The following is a 13243-nucleotide window of genomic DNA, read 5'->3' as shown; positions in this document are numbered from 1 at the left end:
CACTAGTTGGGGTCAGGAAGGCAGGGGTGGGGTACCATTCACAGATGAATGGTTAGGGTTAGTTTTATAGTGATAAATATAGCTGGATCTCTTGAGGTCAGAATGCTCCATCCTTAACTCTCCAAAGAAAAATCTGGGTTTTTCTCCATTCAGGGTATTCCTCTAACATTGGAGGACTCAATAGGTCATATGGTCTAGTTCTGAACTTTTGATGATCACCTTTCTGTCTGAATTGATTAAAGTGAAGACACTTTTCCCTAACTGGTCTGCACTGCCCCCCAGCGTTGACATGACAGAGCTGTGACAAGAGAAGCTAAGTTGTAGCCTAGTGAGAGAATTGCCTGATGTCACTACAGTAAGGATAACAGGGCCCCATGGCATGCAGAGGTGGAAAACAGCACAAGTACCCCTTTCACAGTCCACAGAAGACTGTCCTGAGGTGCCAGCTACAGGCTCAGGGCTATGGGACACAGGAGAATCAAACAGGTTCCTTTTCTGGGGAATTTAAGGCACACAGGTAAGGACAAAGAGGTGAATGTGTGTGTCCTAGATCAAGCAGCCTTGTTTTTGGTGGTGAAAGGTCAGTGATTGTAGGGGCGAGAATATCCAAGGTTTGGAAGCTGCAGCCTTGCTTGGTCCTGAGTTTCTCTACCCCTTATATCATTACTGTGGTGTAGGTGGTATCTGGATTGGTCTTGGGGTTGTAGTTAGCACTACCCCAGAGATCAAGCACACAGCATATACCAGAACTGATGAAATGAGTGTTGAATTTAAAGGCTGTAGTCAGATCCAGCCTAGGTTTGCTTTGTTATTTTTCTTGTTCAGTGGTATCTGACTCTTCATGACCCCATTTGGGGTTTTCTTGGCAGATTCTGGAGTGGTTTTGCCATTTACTTCTTCAGCTTGTTTTACAGATGAGGAAACTGAGGCAATCAGGGTTAAGTGACTTGCTCAGGGTCATACAGCTAGTAAGCCTCTGAAGCCAAATTTGAACTCAGATCTTCCTGACTCCAGGACAGGTGCTCTATCTATTGTGCCACCTAGCTTTCCTATAGGTTTGCCTGGATGCTTGCCACTAGCTGAAGTTGTTTCTTATTCCTTCTCTTTATAAGAAAAAGATACCTAAGGGGAAAACAATAGACTCAGTCAATGGTAAAGTTGGAAAGGACCTTAGAGATTCTAGATCAACACTGTCGTTTTACATATGGGGAGACTGAGGCCCAGAGAAGACAAATCAATACCATGAATTAGTGCAAAATAGAAATGAACATTCATGTCTACTGACTTTTTCCTGAGTGTAAAGTAGATTGGTATGTGTATATGGGGGGAAATGGGAGGTATAAGCGGTTAATAATTCAGGTGCTAAACCTATACCACTTTCCTTTTCTTCCTCTCCAGGAATTCCTTGCCCTATCCCCCACCCCAAACCCTGAAACTGCAAGAAACCTACCTGTGTAGCAGATGGCATCGTATCGGGATAAGGGATCCGGGTAGCCCGTCTGATTGGCATGCAGGTATACAGTCCTTACCCCTAGGAGGTTGCCCCCGCAATTAGGACGTGCCTTGGAGATGGGGTATCGGACACTGCGGTCAGCCAGCCAGCCAGCACTGCACATGTCCATTCCACTTTGCCAGGCTAGGTACAGCTGCCCTGTGGTTGCCAGCTGGGCTCCCAGGCGCCGACACTCATTTGCTGCCTCCTGGAAGGTGAATTTCTCTGGGGATGTTGAATAAAAGACTTCCCCTGGAAAGCACATATCAACTAATGTGAGCATTTCCCTCTCTTCCTCTAATATGATCTTATCAAAAACCCTGGTTCTCCAGGTGCCCAAAGTCTCAATTTTCCAGATTCTTTCTCCCAATTCTTCATATTCCTAATGCCACAGTTTTCTGGGGTGCTAGGATTCTCAGACTCCTATTTATACATTCCTTAGGTCTTCATTTTAGCAGGTCTTTGAAAATCTCAAACCTTGACCAGCAACCCATCCCCCAAAGATTCAAGGTTCCTGATCTCCAATTCTTTGGGCAGGCCAACATCAAGAAAACAGAGAAAGTCAAAGGAAGAGCAGTTAAAATGATAAAAATCAAAACTGGCTTTATCGGTGGGAAGAGTAGGTGTGATATGAGGGGTAGCAGGAAGGCTTTGTTACCTAAATATAACTCTTCCACCGGCCTGTTTCTAGTGCATGAATTCCCAAGGCTGGAAACGAATTCCTGGGCTCCTTTTAAAATAGAAATTCTCCTGGGAGTCACACATAGTAAATAAGGGCCTGGAGCTTCATGACCTTTGGAAGCTATCTCTTCCAAATAAGATACTGTTCATGCAATGCCTGATGCCTTAGTATAAATAAGCTTATCTGTTCTCTTCTTGAAGGCAAGAGGAGGTATGTGAGAGTACTGGATACTTGGGTTAGAATTTGGGGGAGTACCCCCAAAAGGGGCAAGAACAGGGCTAGGAAAAGGGAGGAGGAAAAGATAGCATATCCACTTCAGCTATAACCATAGCTGATCGTGTTTTCCCAGCCAAGTCTGTGAATTACGCAATGATTCCTCAGTCCGATTCCTGCCAAGGTCATACATAGACCTTAAAACGATTAATACTGCTTAAGTAAGGTCCAGGGCTGCGGAAGTGAACCTAGGGGTACCCTGAGTATAGGCATGAAAATGGGGAGCTAGCTCTGTTGGGATGGAGTTGAGAGCTCCATTAACTGGGAAAGGAGGAAATTCTGGTTCAGGAGTATATAGTATGGCCACAAAGCAGAACAGGTGAATCCTCCAGATGGTAGGACACTAGGCAAAGTTTTAAGAGAGAGGAGGCTATGCTGCTCATTTCATTCCCTTGCTGGGAGAACAGAACAGAACAGAACAGCCCTGGGTAAATGCCCATATGTTTTGTGGCCCTAGTGGTATGTTTTTTGGAAGAAATGGAGATTCGAATCCTCAGACACACTTACCCTCCATCTCCTCTGCAAAACAGTAGACATCATAGGTCTCGTTGGTATCTCGGATGCCATAGGTCCTTACTCCAGGGAATTCATCCTTGTCTCCATAGCAGCCCTCACGGGGGCTGTGGATAGGGTATCTAATAGGAACAGAGTGAAAGGGCGTAGAAGACAGACTGAGAGGGGAACCAGCTATAGGCTGAAGAAAGCCTGCCTGTGACTATATGTACATGTATCAAGGTAGTTGCAGATATGTGGTGTTAAACTCAAACAGAAATTAGGGGGGGGGGGTGACCACTAACCTGTACATAAGGATCTTTGTGGGCCACCTATGACTTCAGTTTTAAAATGTAATATTATCTATGTTTTATTGTATTTTCATTTATTTTGTTAATATTTCCCAATGATACTTTAGTCTGGTTCAGGCCACATTCAATAGAGTTGTGGGCTGCAGGTTGACACCTTTGTCTATTTATTCAACTATTTTTTAGCATTCATATTTAAAAAAATATTTGAGAGGTAGTTAGGTGATACAGTGACTACAGTGACTCGAAGCCAGGAAGATCCAAATTCAAATTCTGCCTCAGGCACTAGCTATTTGGTGCTGGGAAAAATAACCAGACCTCTCTCTGTCAGCTTCAGTTCCCTCATTTGAAAAATGGGGATAATTATAGTACCTACCTTACAGGGTTATTGTGAGGATAAAATGAAATCATATGTAAAGTGCTTTGTAAACTTTAGAGTGCTATAGAAATGTTAGCTTTTATCATCTGGTCTTCCCAACTTCTCTGTCTGCTTTGTTCCAACTAGACTGTGAGCTCCTCCAGAGTAAGAAAGAATGTTGCTTCTTACTTGTCTTTATCCCTGTCTATCACTGATAATGCAGCAGCATTCACTCTGGGAGTGTTTGATATAGTCTATTTGAATTAACCAAACACTCACTAAGAACAGTACTTGAAGTCAGCATTTCTAAGATAAAATAAGAGATTATTTTTTTCAGGGGTGGAGGGTGGTAGGGTCTGGACCTATGATTCCAGCTGTGTAGGGTACTCTTGGTATGAAAATGCTTTCCACTAATATAGATCAATAACCTGTCTGCCCCTATAACTCAACTCTAACTGATTCCCTTAGAGGATTAGTTGAGTTACTGAAATTAAATGCCTTGCTTCTGGTCACACATGTAGAGTATGTCAGAGACAGGATGTAAATCTAGGTCTTTCAAATTCTAAGAAATACCTTCTCTCTATAATAATATACATAATATTATACATATTAAATATCTACAATGCCTAGGCAAGGTATTCTCCTTCTTTTTCTCCTATTTCTCTTCCATCCTAGTTTCCTAGTCCCTAAATCTACGCCCTTCCTCCTCTACCCCTTCTCCATGATCCCACTGCCTACCTGACAGTTTGGTCAGCCAGCCAGCCAGCATCACACTGGTGGTAGCCATCGTCATAGGCGGCCTGTAGCTGCTCAGGGGTGGCAATAACTGCACTATTCTGTAGGCAAGCCTGCTGTGCCTTCTCAAAATCCAGGGTGTAGCGGGTAGAGATCGCTCTGTAATGGAACACGATGCCTGGAAAACACACACGCACACACAAGAAGATGTCAGTCAGAATCGCTAATGCCTTGCTGGCATCATATTTGGATGCTATCTCTCTTTTCTGGGGAAAAGGATTCTCAAAGTCCCTTGGACAAATAAAAGTGACCGCAGTAGATTTCTTGGCTATCCTTGGATTTGAAGCCTTTCCTCTATAGAAGACAGGGATTTTTAACCTCTTTTTGTATCATGGATCCCTTTGGCAGCCTAGTGGAACCAATGGATCCCATCTCAGAATGTTTTTAAATGCATAAAATAAGGTACATAGAACTACAAAGGAAACCAATTATACTGAAATACAGGTTTGAAAATGTATGTAATTTTAAAACTCAAGTGCAGGGATTCCAGGTTCTCTGCTCTTTGAATGCCCATTTTGGATTATCTTTTGAGAAAGATCTCATCTTCCCCAAAACTTCCTATTTATGTGTTTTCTGTTGGGTAATACCTGGTGACAATGTGGATTGATGCCAGAAGCACTGTTGCTGCCCAAGAAAGACCCTATGTTCTCTTTGGGGTCATAAATAAAATAGACAAGTAATATAAATTTCATCACTTTCTGTGTCTTCTGTGATTATCCAGAGGTGGGGCAGCATGACATAGCAGAAACAGTGCCAGACAAAGAATTGTTGTGACATATTTTGATCATATCTCCACTGTGATTTTCCTTTGTAACTTCATTTGGAGTTTTCTTGGCAAATATACTGGAGTGGTTGGCCATTTCCTTCTCCATAGAATTTTACAGATGAGAAAACTGAGGCAAACAGGGTTAAATGACTTGCCCAGGGTCACACAGTGAATAAGTGTCTGAGGTTAGATTTGAACTCATGAAGATGAGTCTGGCTTCAGGCCCTGCACTCTGTGCACTATGGTGCCACCTAGCTTCCCAGATGAAGAATTAAGGGACAGTATTCTAATCACAACTGCTACTAACTTGCCAACATGCTATTATATTAACTTGCTGTGTGACCATAGCTAAGCCACTAGATCTTAGTCTCCCCATCTGTAAAATGGTAATATCGCACAGTATTTTCTGAGGAATAAGTAAGAAAATGTATACAAATGCATTTTTGAAAGTATAAAATGTGAGGTATTATTGTTACTTCAGAGGATAAAATTGTTTCCCTTGGGCAACTCAGGCAAATAAATGTGGGGGAGAAAAAGTATCTTGGAACTTTGCTAGGATCATAGGTGGATTATAGAATCATAGATTTAGAGCTGGAAGGGACCTTCGAGGCCTTGAAGTCCAACCCTCTTTTATGTTTCCAATGTATAAGAAACCATGGAACAAAGAGATTAAATGCCTTGTTCAGGGTCACATAGCCTCACATAGAGGGCCTCTGAGGTGGGATCTGAACTCAGGTCCTTTAATACACTTGAGTAGGGATAGAGGGTTCCATGGGGAGCAGAGAAGGGGGACCCTCACCTTTCACAATGACCTCCAGGGTAGCCTGGCTGTCCTCGATGCCATGCATCACCTCACAGCGGTAGATGCCTGAGTCATTGGAGCGAAGGTTGTTGATCTCCAGAGTAGCATCACTGGGGATGGCAGGGTAGTTGGGCAGTGAGATCTTGTCCTGGTAGGCATTGTTGATCCGCACACGTCCCTCAGTAGCTACCAAAAGGACCACCTCCTTCTCCTCTGAGAGGCGGCTCCATTTGATCCGGGGGGACAGAGGGGGCGTGGAAGGGGCCGTTGTCACAGGGTGCACAGGGTCGATGAAATAGCAAGGGATGGTGAGAGAGTTCCCAAGGAGCACACGAAGGGGAGAAGGCTCTGGGATGCTCACACTCAGTGAGTTACCATGGTCTAGAAAGGAAGAGAATGGGAGAGAGGCAGGTCAGGAACAAACTGATAACATCAGAGCATTTTAAGGACTGTACTATTCTAAATTAAGAGGAAATACCCCTCCCCCCCACCTCAGATTCACCAACGGGGGCAATGCCTTTGAGTCTAGGACAAAAGCTTGGTGTGTTGGTCAGTGCCTTGTCCCATTTGATGCCGTTAGCATCAACTCTACTTCTGAACGGAGGGTCATCCTCTTTCAACTCCCTGTGTTAGGGATTCAGGAGAAAATGAGGCACTGGGAAGTTCTGGGCATTAAAGAATTTAAAAAGATCCAGAGAAGGGAAAAGCAAACACTGGAGAATAGACTAGGACTCTTGGCTTTGGAAGGACAAAGGCTGAGAGAAAATAAAATCAGATTGAGCACAGACTTAAATTATAGGACACTAGAAACATCTGCTTACAGAAGGTAGTTTGCAGATAAATAAAATTTTGAACAATGAATAGTAGAAATAGAAAAAAAATTTGAGGTTATATATGACATACTGAAAACGTAAAGTAGTTCAAGAAATTCGGGGAAGAAGACAAGGATATCTAGATTATATTTTTAACTTTTTGAGGCAAAAAGCAAGAATGGTAATTTCTACAATCAATCAGTCAGTATTTACTAAGTGCCGACCATGAGGCAGACATTGTACTAGATGCTAGGGATATAAATACAAAATTGACAGAGTCCCTGCCCTCAAAGAGTTTAGGGGATACAGTACAGATGGGGAGTGGTAAGAAGGGGAGGGAGTTGTGGCTTAATTGGTCAGGGATTATGGATAAAGTCAGAGGGTGGCACTATGGTAATTTTGATTTAACTAGTGCTTCCTAAGCAAGAACAAGATACAGGAAGAGGAAGGAGAGGTGGTGATCATGGGACACAGGCAGAAATTCATCTCCTCACTGGTACTCTTCTCATACTTTAGTTCAATAATTTTCTCCTACCTATGTGTTAAGCTATAATAAGTAAGGACTGCTTTTTGTTTCCTCTCTGTATCCTCAAGGCCTAGCATAGTATCTCATACCTAGTTAATGCTTAGTAAGGGCATATAGAATTGGACTGGTACTCTATCCATGCTGAGTAGATGAGTGAAGATAGCTTTTGAGAGGTTTCAATGTTTGCAGTACAAGACGAAAATGATTCTTAGATTATATTTGCGGTTCTGTGATAATGCAGATAACAACTCCCCACACCTTCGTCTTTGGCCAGGGCTATGGCTAGAGACCGTGATCACCTGCTGGTCAGCCTTGGGCTGATAATCCTTTCTGGATTGGCTAGGCTGGCTCGTTCTTCTATGACAGATATATAATAGACCCATACTTGGAGTCTTTCCGTCTGTGTAAGTCCAGCCAGAGCTGACTCTCTGCTGACATAATCTTTGAGAAGCTATCAGCCCCTGAATCAAGGAGGTACCTTAGGGGAAGACTCAGTCACTGCTTAGGGAGTTCGAAATGTTGGAGCCCTTACCTGAAACTTCCACAGAGATGGCTGCAGTGACGACTCGCAAACTCAGTAACACTAAGAGTAAAGTGGTCATAATTTACCTGGAACAGATAAAAAAAGAAACCCAGAATTTGGGTGGTTAGCTTGGAGTGAAGCCCAGGAAGAACACAGAGGGAAGACCCTCTAGGAAGTGAGAAGTGAGATCGTGGATACAACACTGGACCTTGAGTCAGGAAGACTTCAGTTCAGCTTTGACCTCAGATACTCACTATGTGATACTAGACAAGTCATTTATGTTCGCTTCAATTTTCTCATCTGTAAAATGGGAATAATAATAGCACCTGCCTCTCAGGGCTGTTGTGAGGATCCAATGAGGTAATATTTATGAAGTACTCGGCAAATCTTAAGAAGTGCTATATTAATGCCAGTTGTCATTCTAATTCCTTCAGATTAAGGAACCTCCCCCTAGTTAAAGGAAATATTCCTTCCAGTGACTCCCAGCTTCACAAAACCTTTAGAAGAATGAGACTATGTAAAAAAAAAAAACCCATTGAAGGTAAGATATAAAAAATAATCATAGAACAACTCAGTGGCGCTCACATATCAGGCATTTAGTAAATGTTTTTTAAACTGATTTTACTGTAGTAAGAAAGCTTTCCTTTACCACAGTGACTAGTCTCAATGACCTCTAGCATTTTATGACATCATTCCATTAATAAAACAAGTTTCCGTGATGTCTTTTGTCCTTACCCAATGGTCTTTTTTAGGGTATACCAATAACGAACCCCTCCCATAACAAAGAAAAAGCAACAAAATAAAACCCAACAGGTAACCCACCAACCAAAACACATGACAATATAGTTATAGTCCTTCGTTTCTCTTACAAGAGGAGAATGGTATATTTTATCATCTCTTCTCTAGGATGACTATTGTTTCTTCAGTGACTCAATGTTCAGTTTCCTTTATTTATTTATTTATTTATTTTAGGAGTGGGGATGGCAAGGCAATTTGGGTTAAATGACTTGCCCAAGGTCACACAACTAGTAAGTGTCAAGTGTCTTAGGTCAAATTTGAACTCAGGTCCTCCTGACTCCAAGGTTGTTGCTCTACGCACTGTGCCACCTAGCTGCCCCTTAGTTTCCTTTAAGTGATCTTTTTCATTTACATTTTACTGAGGATGGAAATGAAATGACTTGACCAATCATTCTTGCTATGCCTCTTTTATCCCTTCCCCAATTTCTAATACAGGAACCTTGCTTATTTTCTTAGAAGTTAACAGGATCAGGAGATTTAGGAAGAATTCATAGGTCCAGTTCAGAGGAAGGGAGGGAATCCAGATACACACAGAAACCACAGAAACTTAGCAACATTCAGCACATAGAAAGATGGACAAAAGGAACTTTCCATAGTTAGTGGAGTTATGCTGCAAGAGCACCTGACTGGAACTTCGAAAACAGGTGAGTAAGAGCATCACTGAAGATAGTCTTCAATTTGCAGAAGAATTCACAGAATTTCAGAGTTTGTAGGGACTTTGCAGACCATCTGATGCAACCTGTACCTGAACTACAATTCCCTCTGTGTCACATGCAAGTTCCACTCATTGGAACTGGCTATCTAGCTATGTAAATGGCTTTCTAGCCATTGTTTGAAGACCTTCAGGGAAGAGACCTTCCAGCTGTCCTAGGCAGCCCATTCTACACTGGGATAGCTCTGATCTTCTTGCCTCAAACCTAAATCTGCTATTTTTCAACTTCTACCTTCTGCTCCTACTTCTGCTCCCTGGGCAGAATAAAACAGATTTCTCTTCCATGTAGCAACCCTTAAAATATTTGAAAGCAGATTTAATGTCCTCTTACTATGACTTCTCCTGGTTAAACATGCTTTCAAGTCATCCTCATTGAGCACATTCTATCCCATCTTTTTGCTTCAAATATTAACCATGTAAATGTGTAAGTTAATTTAGAATCATATAATTTTGAGATGGAAGGGACTTTAGAGAACTTGTCATTTACAAGGGAGGAAACTGAGGCCCACATAGAGATGAAGCTAGGTGGTGACAATGGATAGAGTGCTGGACCTAGAATCAGGAAGACATGAGTTCAAATCTGGCTTCAGACACTTACTAGCTGTGTGACCCTGGGCAAGTCACATAATCCTGTTTGCCTCAGTTTCCTCATCTGTAAAATGAGCTGGAGAAGAAAATGGCAAACCACTCTTGTATCTTTGCCAAGAAAACTCCACATGGGCTTATGAAGAATTGGACACAACTGAAACGATTCAACAACAATTACTACAATTTTACAGAAGCTGAGGAAAAGAGGAAGGAGGAAAACTTGAAATTAAAGTGTTAAGATTTACTGCTAAATGAAGACCAATCAACTATAAGATCACAGATCTAAGGTTGGAAGGGCCATCTAGTCCTACTCCCTCATCTTACAGTTGAGGATACTAAAGCTCAAGGAGGTCTTGAGCTTGGGCTGAGGTCACACAGGTATTCAGGGTCAAATTGAATCTAGGTCCACCTATTACAAAGCCAGCATTCTTTCCATGGTTTGATAGAGCCCCCAGTGTCTCATAAATTATTATGTTAAATCAAACGTGAAATAGAACTTTTTAGGAGAGTATTCTTTGTAGAACTACCTTCCAGTAGATGTCACTGTTTGCTCATTCTTCAGTTCCTGCAGAAGCTAATTTCTTTAAAAGAGCTTGTAGAGGAAAGGACTTGAGAGGAATGCCCAAGAGGGGGTGCTGTGGCAGTGCTGTCCTGAGGTGTAGCCCCATACACCTCACTGGCTGCTCATAAGTAAATCATGGTTTTAACTGCAGCAATGGAAAATTTGACCCACATAACTAGAATTATATTCCTTTAGACATAAGGGGATTCTGTTCCATTCCATCCAATCCAATCTAGCAAACATTTACTTAGCACCTTTTATGAATAAAGCACCACCAACAACGAAAAGCTTAAATACCCAGTGATCCTTAACCTTAAGGATTGGCTAGGATTGCGTCCTTAATAGTCTGGTAGAGGGAGAAGACACAGACATAAAAAACTGAAATAATTTAGAAAATTATCAGTGAATAGTTAAACATGTTCACTTTAAGAAGAAGCCAAATGGTATAAGATGGTTCAAATTCTTCCTCCACTGATCACTGATCACCTTGTGATTTCCTATAAATCACTTAATCTCCCTAGGACTCAGTTTCCACATGTGTAAAGTGAAAATGTTAGATTAGATGGTCTCTGATATCCTTCTTTTCTCTACATCCAAGATCCATGTCAATGTTCCTGCCTCATGCTGATCACAGCCCCTCCATCACTTCACTTTTATTTTTAAAATAATTTTAATTTTTGTTATTCTCAACTTGGTAAACAGCACGCACAAATATTTCCAGGAATACATGAAATACCTCATCTTCATTATGTGCTGCTATTCTGTTCTCCATATCTTCTTCTGAACCTCCTTCTGTTCTCTTCTATTCATTAAAAAATGCAGCCGTGATTCTTTTTTCCCCCCTCTGTATCACTTTCATCACTATTCCTGCTCTGTCTTCCAAATCTGCTCTCACCTCTAATTAAAGAGAAAAATAAACCTTTGTAACAAATAAAACTAGTAGAGGAAAAAGATTAGAAACAATGGTCATGTTTGTATGTGTCTCCATCTGCATCTTGAATTCTTCATCTTTTTGCTGTGTCGTCCTCACCATTTCAGAAATTACTCCTGAGTCATGGTGGCTAAGAAAACCCATTCCATAATGGAGGAAGCCTTGCTGATGAAACTCTCAGAACTGACCCAGTGTAATCTTCAGATGAAAGACAGTAGTCTATCAATGACTGAAGGCTTGGTAGGACACACCTGAGTTGGTGTTCTGCTGGCATTCTTTGCTGTGGGGCAGCTAGGTGATGCAATGGATAGAGTCCTAGGTCTAGGATCAGGAAGACTTACCTTCCTTCGTTCAAATCTGACCTCAGACACTTACTAGTTGGGTGATGCTAGTAAGTCGCTTAACCCTGTTTGCCTTAGTTCATGTAAAATGAGTTGGGAAGGAAATAAGCCACTCTAGCATCTTTGCCAAGAAGAGCCCAAATGGGGTCGTGAAGAGTTGGACATGAATGAACAACAATAATGACATTCTTTGACAATTTAGCTCCTACATGAAAGACACTGCACTAAGCCCTCTGGAAGATACAAAGATGGCCATGACAATTTCCATGCCAGAAATGGAATAAGACTAACATTACCAATATTAAAACTAAAAACCCTTCCAAACACAACAATATATAAAAAGCTACCAAGAACTGGGCAAGTCTATCAAATTTTGATCAATTTGGCAACCTTAAGGCTGACTTGAGCAAAGGCTTAGGTTTGGGGGTAAGCTCAAGCAGAAGGATCTGAAAGGCTCAAGGAGGGAGACAAGGGACAAGATGAAAGTGGTAAATGGTAGGTGGTAAAGGGATTTATCATAGAGTCTGTTCCTCCAAAATACATTATATACATTATAGGGTTGAGTCTCTTCTCCATTCCACTGTCTTTTGCTTTGTATGAAATACCTCTTGCTACCATCTGTTCATTAAAGCAGAGGTGGACCCTGAAGCCACTCCTGACTGCAGCCAACCAGATGAAAGTATAATTGTAAAGTATTTAACAAAATAAATAAAAATACAATAGAACATAGATAATGCTAATATGTGGTTTTCTAGGTTGATATGTGAACTTCAGGGATCCTTATGTACAAATTAGTGGCCTCTGTTTGTATTTGAATTTGACACCATTGCATCAAACCATTCACTGAGCAGCTCCCATGTGAAAGGCACTCTGCAACAGTCTATGGAAGATACAAAGATGAGTAGAGCTGTAAAATTACTACCATCTTGGAAAGTTTAGTGAATTCCAGAGCTCCAAAGAGCACTTCCTATCTCTCAATTCAATTCAACAAACATTTATAAAAGGTCTGCTACATTCAAGGCTGTGTGCTAGATGCTGGAAATACCAAGAGGGAGGTAGCACTTGAAGTCAAAGGACCTGGGCTCAAATCCCAGATCTGCCACTTTTTAATCTGCAGTGACTTTGGGCAACTAATTTATGTTCCCTTAGCCTTGGTTTCCTCATCTGTAAAAAGAGGAGTTGCCTCTTGATGGCCTCTAGGGTCCCTTCCTAAATCTATGATCCTAGAAAGAAAAATGACAGTCTCCTTTTAAATAGTTTGCAATTTCGTGGTGTGAGGGGATGACATGTATGTATGTATGTATGTATATATGTATGTATGTATGTATGTATATATAGCTACTATACAATAGATACATAAGAAAGTCCAAACAGTGGTGTGAGACAGTCAAGGAAGTCGCTTTAGAGGACAGAGGGAATTAAGGATGCCTTGATTTATGAAGGAGATAGTACTTAACTGAGTTTTGAAGAGGTGAAGAATGA

The 13243-nt window shown here is 41.5% G+C and overlaps 1 protein-coding gene across 1 annotated transcript in view; it reads right to left on the bottom strand.

The window, feature by feature from the left end:
• The window catches only part of ACAN (aggrecan), an 85165-nt gene that overhangs the window by 35007 nt on the left and 36915 nt on the right, over window positions 1-13243 (bottom strand). Inside the window, exons 2-6 of the mRNA XM_072617974.1 lie at window positions 7839-7915; window positions 5966-6349; window positions 4344-4518; window positions 2955-3082; window positions 1451-1744 (exon numbers count right to left, since the gene is read on the bottom strand). Of these exons, the coding sequence (XP_072474075.1) occupies window positions 1451-1744; window positions 2955-3082; window positions 4344-4518; window positions 5966-6349; window positions 7839-7908 (1051 nt within the window). The 5' untranslated portion in view covers window positions 7909-7915. The remainder of the gene's footprint in view (window positions 1-1450; window positions 1745-2954; window positions 3083-4343; window positions 4519-5965; window positions 6350-7838; window positions 7916-13243) is intronic.

This window comes from Notamacropus eugenii, chromosome 1 (genome assembly GCF_028372415.1).
Source record: "Notamacropus eugenii isolate mMacEug1 chromosome 1, mMacEug1.pri_v2, whole genome shotgun sequence".
In the NCBI taxonomy this organism is placed as follows: domain Eukaryota; kingdom Metazoa; phylum Chordata; class Mammalia; order Diprotodontia; family Macropodidae; genus Notamacropus; species Notamacropus eugenii.
Note: the sequence above shows the minus strand (reverse complement) of the source record. Positions and strands in the feature narration are given on the sequence as shown.